Source organism: Schistocerca nitens, chromosome 1 (genome assembly GCF_023898315.1).
Source record: "Schistocerca nitens isolate TAMUIC-IGC-003100 chromosome 1, iqSchNite1.1, whole genome shotgun sequence".
Taxonomy (NCBI): Eukaryota; Metazoa; Arthropoda; class Insecta; order Orthoptera; family Acrididae; genus Schistocerca; species Schistocerca nitens.
The window spans coordinates 1,112,864,309-1,112,880,706 of NC_064614.1; the positions used below are offsets into that span (position 1 = coordinate 1,112,864,309).

Genomic DNA, 16,398 nt, shown 5'->3' on the forward strand with positions numbered 1-16,398 from the left:
AATTTGGCACAAAAGTTACATTTAAAATAATTTTGTCCCCCCTTGCAGCAATATTTTTTTATTGATGCTGTGCATCATTTCATCAGCAGTTTGTTTTTTGGGCTGACTCCACTCTCACATCACAAAAATAAAGTTGAAATTTCTGCATGAACAATGTAATTTCTACATGGCATCTCTAGCGTGTAAAATGCAGTATCTATAACCTGTGGTATACATGAAATAGAAAGAACTCGTGTTTGTCTTATTGCATAATTTTTTCTACATAAAGTGACGTCTGTAGACAAATTGTCAAGTTGATGTAAACTGTAATCTATTGATTGGAGGGCAGTTTTAATGGCAAAATGATTAGAAAAAAAGGACTGACATAAGTGGCTACAAACATTTATTGAAAAAAGTTACACATTTAGCTGTGATGAAATTTACCCCTACATAATAAAAAAAGTTTGTTTGCATAAATACACAATAACATGTCCTGCAGCAAGCTTTGCAGTTGTCAGTGGATTTGACATATGGTGCTGACAAATTAAATGTTGCTTGATATCTGTGTATACCCACAAACTGTGCCATTATTAACTATTCAGTTTTTGTGTTGTCAAACAGTTAATAATTTATTGATTGATCATGATACAAAATCAAATTCTCTGTTGTGTTATTTCAGAACAATAATTTTTAATTTGTTATATTTGTTCACGTACATACAAAACTACATGAAAATACTGATGATGATTTCTTTTCTAGTGTGAACACCTGAAAAGTGAATCAGAATTTCTAAGGCAATCAGAAGCTGCGTATCGTTGCTTCAAGCGTTCCTTGGAAATTGATACCAGCCATTCATTGCTGTGGATTGAGAAGGGTAACTTTGTGTACATGGTGCATTCATTTTGTTCACGCCTTCTAAAACAGGTATTTTATTGTTACATTACTTTCTCCATGATACTGTTCACACATTATGTATAAGTTTGCAACTATGTGAATGGAGATCATAAGGATAATGTAGTACATTAAGTTTCTGTTCCCAAAGATTGTAAATTTGAGGCAGATTATTGTATGTCTGCTGCCTGATTTGAAATAGAATGAATTGCAATGATTTACATTTTTAGTGGTCACCCTCCATGAAAATAAACTTAGTGTTTCACAATTTCTGGTACTGTTATGTATTGCAAACTCTCATGCACTGATGAAAGCAGTGTGATTAAATCATCAGAAGTAAATTACCTGAAACTTCCTGGTAGATTAAAACTGTGTGCCGGGCCGAGACTCGAAATTAAGACCTATACTTTTTGTGGGCAAGACCTCTCTTGTTTGCAGGATTGCTTCTGTGAAGTTTGGAATAGGAAAAAGGTACTGGTGGAAATAAAGCTGTGAGGATGGGTCGTGAGTAGTGCTTGGGTGGCTCGGCTGGTAGATTACTTGCCCACAAAAGGCAAAGGTCTCGAGTTCGAGTCTCGGTCAAGTGCACAGCTTTGATCTGCCAGAAAGTTTCACATCAGTGCACACTCCACTGCAGAGTGAAAATTTCATTTTGGAAACATCCTCCAGGCTGTGGCTAAGCCATGCCTCCACAGTATCATCTCTTCCAAGAATGCTAGTTCTGCAAGGTTCGCAGGAGAGCTTCTGTTAAGTTTGGAAGGTAGGAGATCAGGTACTGGTGGAAGTAAAGCTGTGAAGATGGGCTGTAAGTCATGCTTGGGTAGCTAAGTTGGTAGAGCACTTGCCCCCACAAGCCAAAGGTCCATGTTCAAGTCTTGATCTGGCACACAGTTTTAATCTGCCAGGAAGTTTCTCATCAGCATACTCCACTGCAGAGTGAAAATTTAATTCCAGTAATTTACCTGTTGACAATATTGTGTGATGAGTGTGATTTTTGCTGTTATGTTAGCAGTTGTACATGAGATTGCTTCTTGCTGAATGTGCTTCACTTTCCAGAGTTAGGTGTTTGTGATGTATACAGAACTTTGAAATAGTGAATTGTTGCATCTTAGGAATGATGAGTTAAATTTGAGACACTGCATAACACTACTACAATAATTGATGAAAAGCAAGTCACAAATGAGAAGGAATGTTGTAATAGTTGTTGATGGTACGTTATTGTTGGCCTTTATAATCTCCTCTGGATTTTTCTCCATATTGAGTGCCTCAAAATCTACCATTTTTTTATAACCTTATTGTTGACAGGACACTGGATCCTCATTTTCCTGCCAACCAAAACTAAACTTTGTCATCAAATTGTAGAAATCATTTACGTAACTGTGTGCCTAGGCTTCTGTGGCCAGAGTCAGTTAATAGAAATGTTTTACTGTTGTAGAGCCATATCATGTTGTAAAATAATGGTCACTGGATGAATAAAACATACAATCTGGCCTACTACTGTACGGTGCTGTGTGGGATCCACTGGCATTTTGTCATGACCCCTCTTCTGGGAGTGTCGTGAAGTAATCTTCTCCGAGGTAAAATGGTCTCTCCCTTATAAAGTGTGTCCTCTTATAAAGTCTATCGAGTTCTTCATGTAAGAATCCATTTTGTTAACTAAAGTTGATCATTTCCAGGTTAAATCTTTTGCTAAGTGTATGCAGGCAAGTTGATCCCATATACTATTGTCTGTAAAGGATGGTGTATTTGTGTATTTTTGGCATTCCAAAATTGCAGTAACAAGAATAAACCCCGTGACAACCATAAGCAGAATATGATATCATATCAACAATTTCTACAAACTGTGGATCCATTTTACAAGAAGTTATTGGATGCACTGCCCACCAAAACAATGGCTGACTACGAATATAACAACATACTCAAGTAAAAATGGTAAAAATTGTGGAGCTGGCATGAACGCTGAAACTGCAATAGCGAATATCAGGGAATTTCAAGCACATCAGGAAAATCAGGGAAACACCAGGACAATTTGAAAAAACACTGGAAAAATCTCATTTTTGTCTCAGTAGATGAAGTGGTTTGTTTACTGAGGTGTCATGCATCGTTGCTGGCTGGGTGCAGCTGAGTACATGTGCAACTTCCCTACTCCCTCATTCCTACTGCCTCTTCCCTCCCTACCACTCTGTCTTTTCCACATGCCTGTCTGCAGCTCAGCAATCACCTTTACTGTGAGTTGCTACCTACCCTCATTATTATCGATTCTCAGAGCATTTGAACAAGTTATCTGTTGCATGGATTGATAAAAAAAAAAAGTGTTCTCATTTCATCAACATACTGTCTGTTGCTCTTGAATAGCTGCCACATGAGTAGACTTCCATCACGGGCCAAAACTGAAGGCTGTTTCTGCAGATATCTATAATGGATCAGGCCTGCCAATCTGAAGCTATTCGGTTCTCCCTAAAGTGCAGACCATTCTGTCAGATCTAGTCTCACCAATTTGCCCACAGACTGGGTCTGTTTGTGTGTGGTGGAATGCAACAGATTTTCATTGTTTATACATGGACCCAGGACAGCAGTGCTCCTCAGCAGGCCAGAGACCATAGACAATGGATTTCAAGAATTGTGACTGTCTCATCACAAGTATGTTGTACAGTGTGGCATTTTACGGACATTTTATTTGTTCTAGTAGATTTTGGCATCTTCAAAAGTAGTTTATCTGTTAGAAAGTATGGACAATAAGAAGAAGAAAATTGCATCTGTCACTGGTAGTTTGATGCTTTGTACTCATATATTTCTTGAAAGAACAATCACACAACACCTGTAAAATAATAGATATAACACAGTGGGTAATCACTGACAATAGCGAACATAGTAGAACCAACATACAGCGTTGGTTTACACAATTCTTCCCCACCTGATACACTTATTTCAAGAGGCCTACTTTTTTCTGAGGTTATTTCTGAAATCAGTAAAGGTATTTTAAATCCGTTGTGCGACTCCAAGGAAATGTCTGTTTTTATCACCAAACCTGTTTTGTTTTATTGGAATAAAATAACATAAGTGGTCTTAATAAAACACGTATATCATTTGGCGGAGATGCTGAGTTGCAGATAAGTACAACAAAAAGCCTGTCACAAACAAAGCTTTTGGCACATAAGGCCTTCATCAAAAATAGACGACAGACACATGTACACACACTCTCATGCAAATGCAGCTCACACACACAAATGCAGTCTTAGTTAAATGAAACCACACTGTGAGCAGCAGCACCAGTGCATGATTGGAGTGGCACTGGGTGGAGGTAAGGAGGAGGCTGGGCCGGGGTGATCCCTTCCTGACCCGCGACCCAGTTGCCTCTCCCATGATGCACTGGTGCTGCTGCTTGCAATGTGGTTTCAGTTGCCAGAGACTGCAGTTGTGTGTGTGTGTGTGTGTGTGTGTGTGTGTGTGTGTGTGTGTGTGTTGATGAAGGCCTTACAGGCCGAGAGTCTTATTTGTGCTGCCTTTTTGTTGTGCCTATCTGCGACTCAGCATGTCCGCTATGTGGTCAGTAGCAACTTTCCTTCTCATAACATTGTTACATTCCATTCTGTATTTTCCATTGTTTGATGTTTGACATATACCATTTGCCTAATTTTTTCCACATAAAAATGGTTCATTACAAAAGATGTTGCTCTTAGTACTTAAGATTTTTTCTCACATCAGGAAACGCCATCAGCTTGCAAGTTTTTTTTTTTTTTTTTTTTAGATATTTCCTTGTTTGCACTATTGTTTCTTGTACTGTAGCTGCAAAGATGGATTGTCGACTTAGGTCTTAACTTACCCTTGTGATCTCAAAATCTGTCAGGGGAAAATGCTATAACTTGTCTGGAAATCAGGGAAATATCAGGGAATTTCACTTGGGGAAACTTGTGGCAATCCTGAGTTAAGAAGCACAACAAATCATGAGTCGCCAAAACACCAGAAAGACTGTGATAAGAAAATAAAATTCAGCGACACTAGCATACTTTCCAAGCAGCGTGGGGTGAAGTGCAAGATCAGGAAGTTAATCGAAACATTAAAACGCCAAATCAGTTTGAGAATAGAACATAGCTGCACTAATAGCGCACTTCCAGAAGATGCCCAGCCCAATGGCTGATAGGAGTCTCAAGACTGTGTATGACATTAGACTGAAACTTACTTTTGGTTGCTACTAATATTAGAATAGCATACAATCCAGTGTACATTTATATTGTTGTCATCATTCTATTAGTGTCTTTGCCCTGCTGAATTTTCTTTTGTGTATCATTAACTACACGTTATGTCTGCTTTCGTATATAAAAGCAGACATTATGCTAAAATCAGTGCTGTCTACTAATGAAGACAGTCTAGGTTGGCAGCAACCGAAAAGCTATCAGTGCTATTTTCAATTTGTATCGATTCAGTTAACCCCCTTCAGTTGCTAGACCAATACTTATTATGGTATTGTCTTACTCACTTAATATCTCAGTGATACTCCCCATGCTCATTATACATATGAATATTGATTTCTGAATGCTTGACTTGTTTCATTTACTGTATTTCCACGCCATACAACAAGCAGAAATACCTATCCTTACAGTTTAAAAATTGACCAAGGTAACAGATATCTCTGATGAAAAGGCTCTGTTAAAGTTATTGATTTGAATGGATGATCTGGTGACAAGTATGTTAAATAAAAATTAATAGTTACTTTGCTTTTTAATGGTTGCAAGATGGTGTGAAAAACATGTACACAGAAGAGGTGCTATTTATAAACAATTTGTCATATTTTATAAAGAAAGAAAGTTTTTCTATCTATGCAAAATCATGCAATTACCTAAGTGTAAGAGAAAGCTATGTCTTCATCCGGAAAAACCATTATTATGTTCATTTTCACTTTTTCAGGAGACTGATAGTCTTAGTATGGAAAAATTTACAATGCTTGAAGAACAGAAGGAGAGAATGCTTGATGTTGCTGACACTTGCTTTAACTCTGCTATAAAGGTATGTAAATGCAGATTATCTTTGCAAAATTTAATCCAGATTTCTTTGTGGTACTGTGTTGGTGTGGTATTTCAAGATATAACAGTAACAGAAAAGAGGGAGAAGTCATTCATCCTAAGTCAGTTCTTAGCAGTGTAAGTTTAAAAGAATTACGGCCCCTTCCTCCCCTCCCACTTCCACCTTTCTTTCCTTGTCTTCACTTTCTGTAAAATTGTAAATGTGTGGCAGTTTGCATGTTGTAGTAGCTATTGAGCGTTCATGGACAAGCATTGCTTCTTTACTTTATTTTTAGCTCGTCTTCTTTCTGTTTTGAATGTGTTATATGTTGTCTCACACAATCACTAGTCAGTGTAGCTATAGATTATCATTTAAACTGGTTTCAGTACTGTGGGTGCTGTCGCCTAGTAAGAGTAACCTATTTTCTCAGCCCCTTATCAGTTGTGAGATGTTTCTAATTAAATCAGTTCTCTAAATTCATATGCCATTTCACAGCGAAATTTCAGATTCATTCAATTGTGGAACTACATTTTCATTATTTTCTTGCTTTAGAAGTTGTTGTTGTTGTGTTCAGTCCTGAGACTGGTTTGATGCAGCTCTCCATGCTACTCTATCCTGTGCAAGCTTCTTGTTGTGTCTTGTTTACAGCATGGACACAATGAGGTAGCTAGGTGCACGCTAAACTAACGCAGACGGGCGTGAAGTACTGGAACATGAGACTTATTAATGAATAAGAAGAAAAGTACGTTGCTGGAATAATATACTTATCTTTATTCTCTTGTTGGAATACATCTCTCTTGAATATTAGTATGCTATTAGCACTGATACAAATGGCGCCTTGCTAGGTAGTAGCTATGGACTAAGCTGAAGGCTATTCTATCTGTCTCTCGGCAAATGAGAGGAAAGCTTCGTACGTCTGGTCGCAAGCTATGTCGTCCGTACAACTGGGGCGAGGTCTAGTCCGTGTATTGTGACCTGCCATGTGGTGGCGCTAGGATTGCGATTACACAGTGGCGACACGCGGGTCCGACATGTACTACAGGACCGCGGCCGATTTAAGTTACCACCTAGCAAGTGTGGTGTCTAGCGGTGACACCACATTCCTCCCCCGCAAATCGGCGAACGGTCGTGAGATAAGCCTTCCGCCAGTGTTTCTAGTCTTTGTGAAGAATTTGCAGACATTTTTGCACCGGGCCTTGGTTGCGCTAAGAACTATGCAGCACTGTTGGAACTGAAAGACAACGCGCAACCGAAATTTTTCAGAGCGCGCAATGTTCCCCACGCATTGCGTGCTGAGGTCGCAAGAACATTGCACGATTTAGAATCCCAAGGTGTACTTGAACGTGTGCAGGCTTCTCTCTGGGCCTCACCCTTAGTAATTTTGCCAAAACCTTCCGGAAAATTGAGACTTTGTGTGGACTTCAAGGCCACTGTGAATCCCCAACTTGTGACTGCTACTTTTCCTTTGCCCCGCCCGGAAGATCTTTTTGACAAACTGTGCCCGGGAAAATATTTTTCCAAATTGGACCTAGCAGATGCGTACTTGCAAATACCTGTGGACGAAGAATCCCATCCTCGTCGCCAAATAATGTTGTGTCTTGTTTACAGCATGGACACAATGAGGTAGCTAGGTGCACGCTAAACTAACGCAGACGGGCGTGAAGTACTGGAACATGAGACTTAATTAATGAATAAGAAGAAAAGTACGTTGCTGGAATAATATACTTATCTTTATTCTCTTGTTGGAATACATCTCTCTTGAATATTAGTACGCTATTAGCACTGATACAAATGGCGCCTTGCTAGGTAGTAGCTATGGACTAAGCTGAAGGCTATTCTATCTGTCTCTCGGCAAATGAGAGGAAAGCTTCGTACGTCTGGTCGCAAGCTATGTCGTCCGTACAACTGGGGCGAGGTCTAGTCCGTGTATTGTGACCTGCCATGTGGTGGCACTAGGATTGCGATTACACAGTGGCGACACGCGGGTCCGACATGTACTACAGGACCGCGGCCGATTTAAGTTACCACCTAGCAAGTGTGGTGTCTAGCGGTGACACCACAATTCTTTGTCTCGCAGTACCTACTGCAACCTACATCATCCTGACTCTGTTTAGTGTATTCAACTCTTGGTCTCCCTCTAAGATTTTTACCCTCCACGCTGCCCTCCAATACTAAATTGGTGATCCCTTGATGCCTCAGAATATGCCCCACCAACTGATCCCTTCTTCTAGTTAAGTTGTGCCACAAATTTCTCTTCTCTCCAATTCTATTCAATATCTCCTCATTAGTTATGTGATCACCCATCTTATCTTCAGCTTTCTTCTGTAGCACCACATTTCGAAAGCTTCTATTCTTTAGAAGTATATCTTTCCTTCTTAGCTGATGTAACTATTTACTCATTTTACTTTTGTTGTGTCCATGCATCTGAAAGGGATAATTTCAGTTATTTGATCTCAAATGCTGTTGATTGAATATAATGCATACTACGTTGCTCTGTTTCTTAATCACTACTGTTTTTTTCCCTGATTGCTCCATGTAATTGGTTTCTCCTCCGACTTCCCTTTCTCTTCAATATTTGATTTATTTTCTTTGATGTTTCCCAATTCCTGAAGCATTTTTAGACATTCTCATGCTTTCTTTTTCTTTTTGTTTTTAATGTATTACCTCTTATCATTATATATGAGAACCATGTTTATTTTTTTGTTCTGTTTTCGTATTCTGCTTCAACACAGTTAAATTTTGTTTTGTAAGCTTTGCAGAATACGATTGCATTCTTTTCTAAAATATTCTAATTCTATGCTTCAATTCATTTTTACATACAATGGCTTACTTAATTTGTTCCTGCATTGATTCATTATCCAAAATAGACGACCAATCCTTTGGTGTCCATTTTGTTCTTGCACTTTCTTCTTTGGTTTTGAGCTTCCTGTCTTTAAACTTCACCTGTAAATGAATTATTAGCAAGGGAAAATATTTGGATGCAAACTTTATCTTCCATTGAACATTTTACCTCACTTGTGTTAACACACTAGTGTCTTCAATAATAACATCCGTACTGCAATTGTTTGGATTGTAGTTCATGTAAATATGTTCCCTAAAAAAATTACTTTTAAAAAAATCAATCTGCAAGGTAAATTTCCGGATATACAAAGTGGCACACTGTAGTCAAAAATGCAAAAATGAACAGAACTCAATTAATGGAGAGCAAAGTAAATACTGAGATCATTTTCAAGTTTGCCAGTCAGTAAGTGGATGAATATAATCACGAGTTGTCTGTTGTAAGGTCATTAGTTGAGACCTTTGTGGAAAGTATATTACTGTGTTGTGGTGTTATTACAGAACATCAAGAAATGCTAAGGACTTTCCAATGCTGTAATGTGTTTTTTCTTGAAATAGATAAGTTTCTGAGAACTATCATTGGAAGCACCTTTATCATAAGTTGGCCTGTTCACCATACTGTAGCAAATACAGGCTACTTCGATAAAATCAGTAGTAAGATGTAGAGGCAGGATACATGAAAAGAAATGTAGAATGCTTTTAGGGAAATGCAGTGTAGAGAAACATTGGGAAATCACTGCATCCAGTGACACATTGTTCCATACTTACAGTATGTGATCAAAGGCATTTTCAAGAGTGCTCTAGTGTGAATGGATACAGTGTCACACCTAGTCATCTTCTGACAAGTTGGTGTCTTTTGCAAAGCCTCATATTATCATGAAGCTGTTATTGATGCCTCTTGCAGTGATGCTGCACAAGAGATGTGTGTCATAAGGGCAAACACTGTTGAGTTCAATGAAAAATTTGTCCTGTAGTAATTTTGTTGTAAGAGGGAGACAGTGTGTCTTTCTGTCAGAGACTTATATACAGTTATGAAGTACCTTGTGATTCCTCAGCATTGAATCATGATTTGATGCGTGTCAGTCTTAAGAGCTGCTAACCCCAGGTATACAATGTAGACATATTAACGGTAAGCTGCTATGGTGATACATGTGGTTTATGCACTGCCTTTTTTCTGTACCCAATGACTTTGATCCCAAAGAGTTCAATGTGTGAATGCATTACAAAGTAAGTGATCAACATGATTTCCGTGTCTCTCACCTTTTGAGTATAGGAAGTCAAACTAGTACTATGTGTGAAAAGAGAAAAATGAGAGAAATGTGATTCGATCAAAACTATGAGATTTATAAGGCCCTACAATACTGTTTTGTGCTTTCATTGATTTGTAAACAAACAAGGAGCCAACAAATGCATAGGAATCCTACGTTTTCAACTACCATAGTGTTTTGCTTACATCAAAATTTCTTGTATTGTCTGGCATTTAGCTTTTTATGAATTTTACCTTTTATGGATTTTTCCTTTGACTGTGGCTTCACTGTACATCATCTTCTCTTACAGACTTTTTATTTGCAGTAACCTGGTTACTGAATATGATAAGATTAATACATTTTAATTGCTACTGTGAGTCCTCTATCACCTGTATTGGGGACAGCTGGGAGGCTAAGGAAGTGAATTTCACCTCCACATAAAGATGTCTTGCAGGGAGAGGAAAGATATGGAAGGGACAAGCCTTGCTTCCCATTTGCGGTGCAGGCAGTAGAGGCATGTGTTTTGTGCATTTATAAAAATAGAAGAGATTCCCACACAGATTGTTTTTATGCAACTGACATTGAAATCACTGTATATTATGAAATGGTATTTCAGTAGTTGCTTCATACAGGGTGTACATAAAGTCTGGGAACATTTTCAATTATTTATTGCATAAGAACTAAACATTGTACAGATGTCATACATATGGCATTTTGAAGAGAAACTCTGAAAGTTTTTTTTTTTACAAACTGTCAATATGCAAACCATGTGTGACTCGGAGACGTCAATTCAGTAATCGAATTCTTGCCATACCCATCCCAGCATGGCATCGTCGACTGTGGCAGTTGCTTCCCGTATTCTCTCCCTGAGCTCTGCTACATCACATGGTAGAGGCGGTACATACACCAGATCTTTAATGTTTCCCCACAGAAATAAGTCACATGGAGTGAGATCTGGTGATAGGGGAGGCCATTTCATTAAGCAGCTGTCCCCTTCTGTAGTACAGCCGATCCATCGATGCAGCAGCTCCACGTTCAGCTACCCACGAACTTCACGATGAAAATGGGGTGGAGCCCCATCCTGCTGATAGATGAATGGAGAGTCTGATTGCATTTGAGGCATCAGCCATTGCTGCCCATTGCTGCAAAACATCGAAGTAGGAATATCCAGTGACAGTGTTCTTGGTGAAGAAGAATGGTCCATACAGTTTTCGACATGACAAGGCACAAAAAATATTTACCTTTGAGGAATCACGCTCAGATTCAATGCATTTGTAGGGATGCTTTGAACCCCAGATTCGACAATTATGCCTGCTCACTTTCCCATTGGTGTGAAAAGTGGCTTCGTCGCCAAAAATTAAGTGATCAACAATGCCATCCCCATCCTCATTCAATTTTTGCAACTGCGAACAAAACTCAGAAGGCTTGTCTTTGTTGTCATCAATGAGCTTCTGCACTAGGTCCAATTTGAATGGTTTCATAGACAGCTTCTGTTGCACAACTTTCCATGCTGTCATTGGAGCCATTTTGAGTTCATGGGATGCACGATGCACCGATTTCTTTGCACTCCTTATGAATGTCTCTTGTACGTGCTCCACATTCACTTCACTCACACTTGGATGTCCGCTTCTCTTTGCCGGACACAAGCAACCTGTTGTAATGAATTTGTTGTGCCAGAGGTAAATGGCCTTCCTTGTTGGTGGCTTCTTACCATACTTGGTTCTAAACATCCACTGAACAGCTGTAACACACTTGTTTTTGTCAAACTCCAACACACAGAAAGCTCACTCCGCACCTGAACTCACTGTTTGTTGTGCCAGTGGTAAATGGCCTTCTGTAGTAGCCACCAGAAAGATCGCGGGAGGCACACATTGGCACGGCGCATCACGGGCGGTAGTTGCCGCAAGTAGAGTCCCGTCCACCAGAGGGCACGCGAGAATTCGGACGCGACCTCTGCTGGCGTAACAACAAGAACAACAACAACAACTCCAGCAGCACGGGCCGTGCCCAGTCAGTCAACATCGGACATGCCTAGGACACAGTCCCGGTCTACGCTAAGTGAAGTGCGACGTAAACGTGAACAGTGTTACTACACAATTGGCGACGAGTAGGGTCGTTCTTTCGCGTGTTGCGTCGTTGTTCCGGTTTCGCAGTTTCTCCACGGCATGGAGGATTTGGTGCGAGTTTTGGTTGCGCAGCAGACGGAACTCATGGCCACCATGAAACAAGTGCTTCCGGCGTTGCTCTCCACGCCGTCTGCTCCGGCGCAGTTCCCTCCTCCCTTTCCCCCGTATGACGAGACGGCGGAGGATTGGGACGCATATGAACATCGCCTTCGGCAGCATTTCCAGGCGTTTCATGTTGCCGAGGCGGAGGTATGTCGTGCTCTCTTCTTGTCTTGGATATCTCCCTCGCTGTATCAAGTTTTGCGGCAGCTAGCGCCGTTGCAGGAACCCTCGTCCTTGTCTTTTGACGCATTGTGTTCATTGCTGTCTTCATATTATCGCCGCCGCACGCATGTTGTGGCGGCTAGGGTCGAGTTCTATCAATGCAAGAAACAGCCCCATCAGTCTTACCGGGCGTGGGCCGCTACCCTGCACGGTCTTAGTCGCAAGTGTCATTTTGTCACGGAGCAGTCGCGAGAGTCGTATGCCCACGTTATGGTACGCGACGTCATTGTTCGTTCGGCCCCTGATAGGGAGGTCCGGCAACGGGCCCTGCAGTTAGAAGACCCTTCCCTCGAGGAAGTTCTGTCCATTGCTCAATCGTATGAAGTCTCTCACACGGCAGGTCACCAGCTGGAAGCGTGGTGTGACGTCGCGGAGGTTCAGGGTGGCGCGGCCGCGTCCACTGTGTCCGGGGTGGACGACGTGCGAGCGGTACAATCCGGCCGTTACGGCCGCTCCCGCACGGCGCGTAAACAGAATTCCGGCCGCCGGCCCCTGTTGCCGTCCTGTGCGTCGTGCTATATACATCACGATCGGTCAGAGTGCCCCCAGCGTTGGGCCGTTTGTCGCAAATGTAATAAAAAAGGTCACATTGCTAAAGCTTGCCGCTCAGCCTCAAAGGCATCGAAGGAAGCAAGTACAGAGGACATGGACATTGACATTCAGGAAGTTTCATCGGACCAGGCTCCCGACGCATCGGCCCACAAACTCTTTATCGAGGTGTCGGTTCGGTCGCGCCGGTTACAACTGCAAGTAGATACGGGGGCGGCAGTTTCGTTGTTGAATGCACAAACTTATTCCGACCTTGGATCGCCCCCGTTGGTGCCAGTTTACCGGCGTCTACGCGGTTATGGTAAACAGTTCATTCCCCTACTGGGTCAATTCACTACCGACGTGACTTACAAATCAGTCACTCGGCCTATTACTTTTATTGTTGTCAGTGATGCGAGCTCCGCTAACCTTTTTGGCCTGGATGCCTTTCAGGCTTTCGGTTTTTCTATTGCTGACACCATACAGTTGGTCTCCGAAGACGTTCCCTATCACTCATTGGAATCTTTGATCTCAGACTTTCCAGATATTTTTGAGGAGGGCCTGGGGCGTGTTTCCGATTTTGAAGCTCACTTAACGTTGAAGGCGTCGGCTCGCCCGCGTTTTCTACGCGCGAGACAGATCCCCTTGGCTCTCCGCCCTCAGGTAAAGGAAGAGCTAGACCAGCTGACAGCCCTAGGGGTCGTTCTTCCCGTTTCTTCCAGTGAGTGGGCTTCGCCCCTCGTTATTGTCAAGAAGCCCTCAGGAAACTTACGTCTTTGTGGCGATTTCAAGGCCACCATTAATTCCCAATTGGTGGTGGACACCTATCCTTTGCCTCGTGCTGATGAATTGTTCTCCGCCGTGGCGGGTGGCCAATATTTTTCGAAAATCGATCTGTCGGAGGCTTATCATCAGATACCTCTTGATGAGGACTCCAAACGGCTGGTGGTTGTCAACACCCCGTTTGGCCTTTACCAATACCAGCGGTTGGCTTTTGGAATATCCAGTGCCCCGGCGATATTCCAGCGTTATCTTGAGCATGTCACGTCGACAATCCCTCATTGTATTAATTACCTGGATGACATAATTGTCACAGACCGCAGCACGAAGGAACACTTGCACAACCTTCGCACCCTCTTTCTCAAATTCAGGTCTGTGGGCTTGCGTTGCAACCTGCATAAGTCAACCTTCTTCCAACCGTCCATTGAGTATGTGGGCTACACCATATCTCGGCATGGCATACAGCCACTAGGAAGTTTGGTCCAAGGTATCGTCAACCTTCCTCGGCCCACTTCGCTGAAAGAGTTACAAGCTTTTTTAGGCAAGATAGCCTATTACCACCGGTTCATTCCCAGGGCTTCCACTATAGCCCACCCCCTGTACTGCCTTCTGCACAAGGGTGTTCCTTTTGATTGGTCGCCTGCATGCGAGCGAGCGTTCACCTCGTTGAAGGGCCTCCTCACTTCAGCCCCTTGTTTGGCTACTTTTGATCCCCGTAAGCCGTTGGTCCTGGCTACAGATGCTTCGCAGTATGGGGTGGGGGCGGTCCTGGCCCATCGCAACGCAGACGGTTCCGAGCAACCACTGGCGTTTGCGTCTAAAACGCTTAGTCCCGCGCAGGCCCATTACTCCCAGGTGGAAAAAGAGGCTTTGGCCATTGTCTACGCTGTTACCAAGTTTCACCCTTTCTTGTACGGCACGAAGTTTCAGTTAATCACTGACCATAAGCCGTTAATATCGTTATTTGGCCCCACCTCTCAGATTCCGGATAGGGCGGCCCACAGACTACAGCGCTGGGCCTTGTTCCTCTCTAAGTACCATTATGACATTCATTTTCGCCCTACAGGACAGCATGCCAACGCCGACGCTCTTTCCCGTCTTCCGGTGGGCCCGGATCCTACGTTCGATCGAGAGGAGATTATGTGTTTTCATTTGGATGCGGCATCCCGCCAAGCAGTTGATGGCTTTCCGATCACTAGTTCTCGAGTCGCCAGGGAAACGGCGGCTGACCCGGTTCTCCGGCAAGTAGTTCGCCTCATTCAGCAGGGGTGGTCCTCCCGCCCTCCAGGCCGGGCCTCGGACCCTCTTCGTAATTATTTTCTTCTACGAGACCGCCTCTCGGTCTTGGAAGGAGTTCTCCTTCTGGCTACCGATGATACAGCTCCTCGCGTGGTTGTTCCTGCAGGTTTACGAAGGGAGGTCCTCACGTTATTACATGCGGGGCACTGGGGTGTTTCCCGTACTAAAACCTTGGCTCGCAGACATGTGTACTGGCCCGGTATTGACAGAGAAATTGAGCACTTGGTGGCCGCCTGTTCCCAGTGTGCGAGCCAACAAGCATCTCCCAGGGCAGCGTTCTCTTCATGGCCGCCGGCAACACAAGCATGGGAACGTGTTCACATCGATTTTGCGGGCCCGTTTCTCAATGGCTTTTGGCTCATTGTCATTGATGCTTATTCCCGATTCCCATATGTGGTTCGCTGCTCCTCAACCACTTCAGAAGTTGCAATCCAGGCACTAGCAAAAATCTTTTCTGTGGAAGGTCTGCCAATCACCCTGGTCTCAGACAATGGACCGCAGTTTATTTCGCAGACCTTCCAGGATTTTTGTAGGCGCTTCGGTATTCGGCACGTTTGCTCTCCCCCCTTCCATCCACAATCGAATGGGGAAGCCGAGCGCATGGTGCGCACATTTAAGACGCAGATGAAAAAGTATGTGCACGAATTTCCTGCAGAGGAAGCCTTGACGTTTTTCTTGACGGCATACCGGACCACACCAATGGGCGACCGTAGGCCCGCAGAGCTCCTCCATGGGCGTCAACCTAGGACTCTGCTGCACCTCCTCCGGCCTGGTCCTCGCCAGTCTTCACAAAACGAAGTACCTGGCTTTCCACTGGGTATGTCGGTCTGGGCCCGTGGGTTTGGTCGCAATCCACGTTGGATACCGGCGGTGGTCCTGCGCCGAAATGGCCGCCGGCTCTATACCTTGCAGGCGGGGGATCGGGTGGTACGTCGTCACCAAAATCAGCTACGTCCACGTTCGGGCACCCACCCTCCGACCTCTCGGACACCGGCTTCCCCATTGCCGGCACCTGTATTGGTTTCACAGGGGACGTTACCTCCTCTCCCCGCTGTGACTCTGCCGCACTGCGATGGTTCTCAGCCTTGGCAGCCTCCAGTAGCTCCAGCACCGGCATCGCCATCATTCGAGATGCCCCACCGAGAGCCGGCCCCCCTAGCAGGTTCGGTTTCTCAGGGGGCTAGTTCACCTGTGGTTGTCCCTTCCCCTTCGTCCCCACCACTGGGTCTTGCCCCTCCCGCGGTGGAACGGGATCCGGAGTTCGACAGCTTGTCACCCGTTCTGTCCCGAGCTCCGGTTGTGGGACGACGGGGGCCTATTCGTGTGGGTCACTTCCAGCCGTATTCGAAGGTTCCAGCTCGAAGGTTGGCAGATCCCCTCGACTC

General features: G+C 43.6%; 1 protein-coding gene across 1 annotated transcript in view; it reads left to right on the forward strand.

Moving 5' to 3' along the window:
- Nucleotides 1-16,398, forward strand: part of LOC126199114 (calcineurin-binding protein cabin-1-like) — a 249,429-nt gene that overhangs the window by 162,739 nt on the left and 70,292 nt on the right. Inside the window, exons 22-23 of the mRNA XM_049935872.1 lie at nt 739-903; nt 5,776-5,874. Of these exons, the coding sequence (XP_049791829.1) occupies nt 739-903; nt 5,776-5,874 (264 nt within the window). The remainder of the gene's footprint in view (nt 1-738; nt 904-5,775; nt 5,875-16,398) is intronic.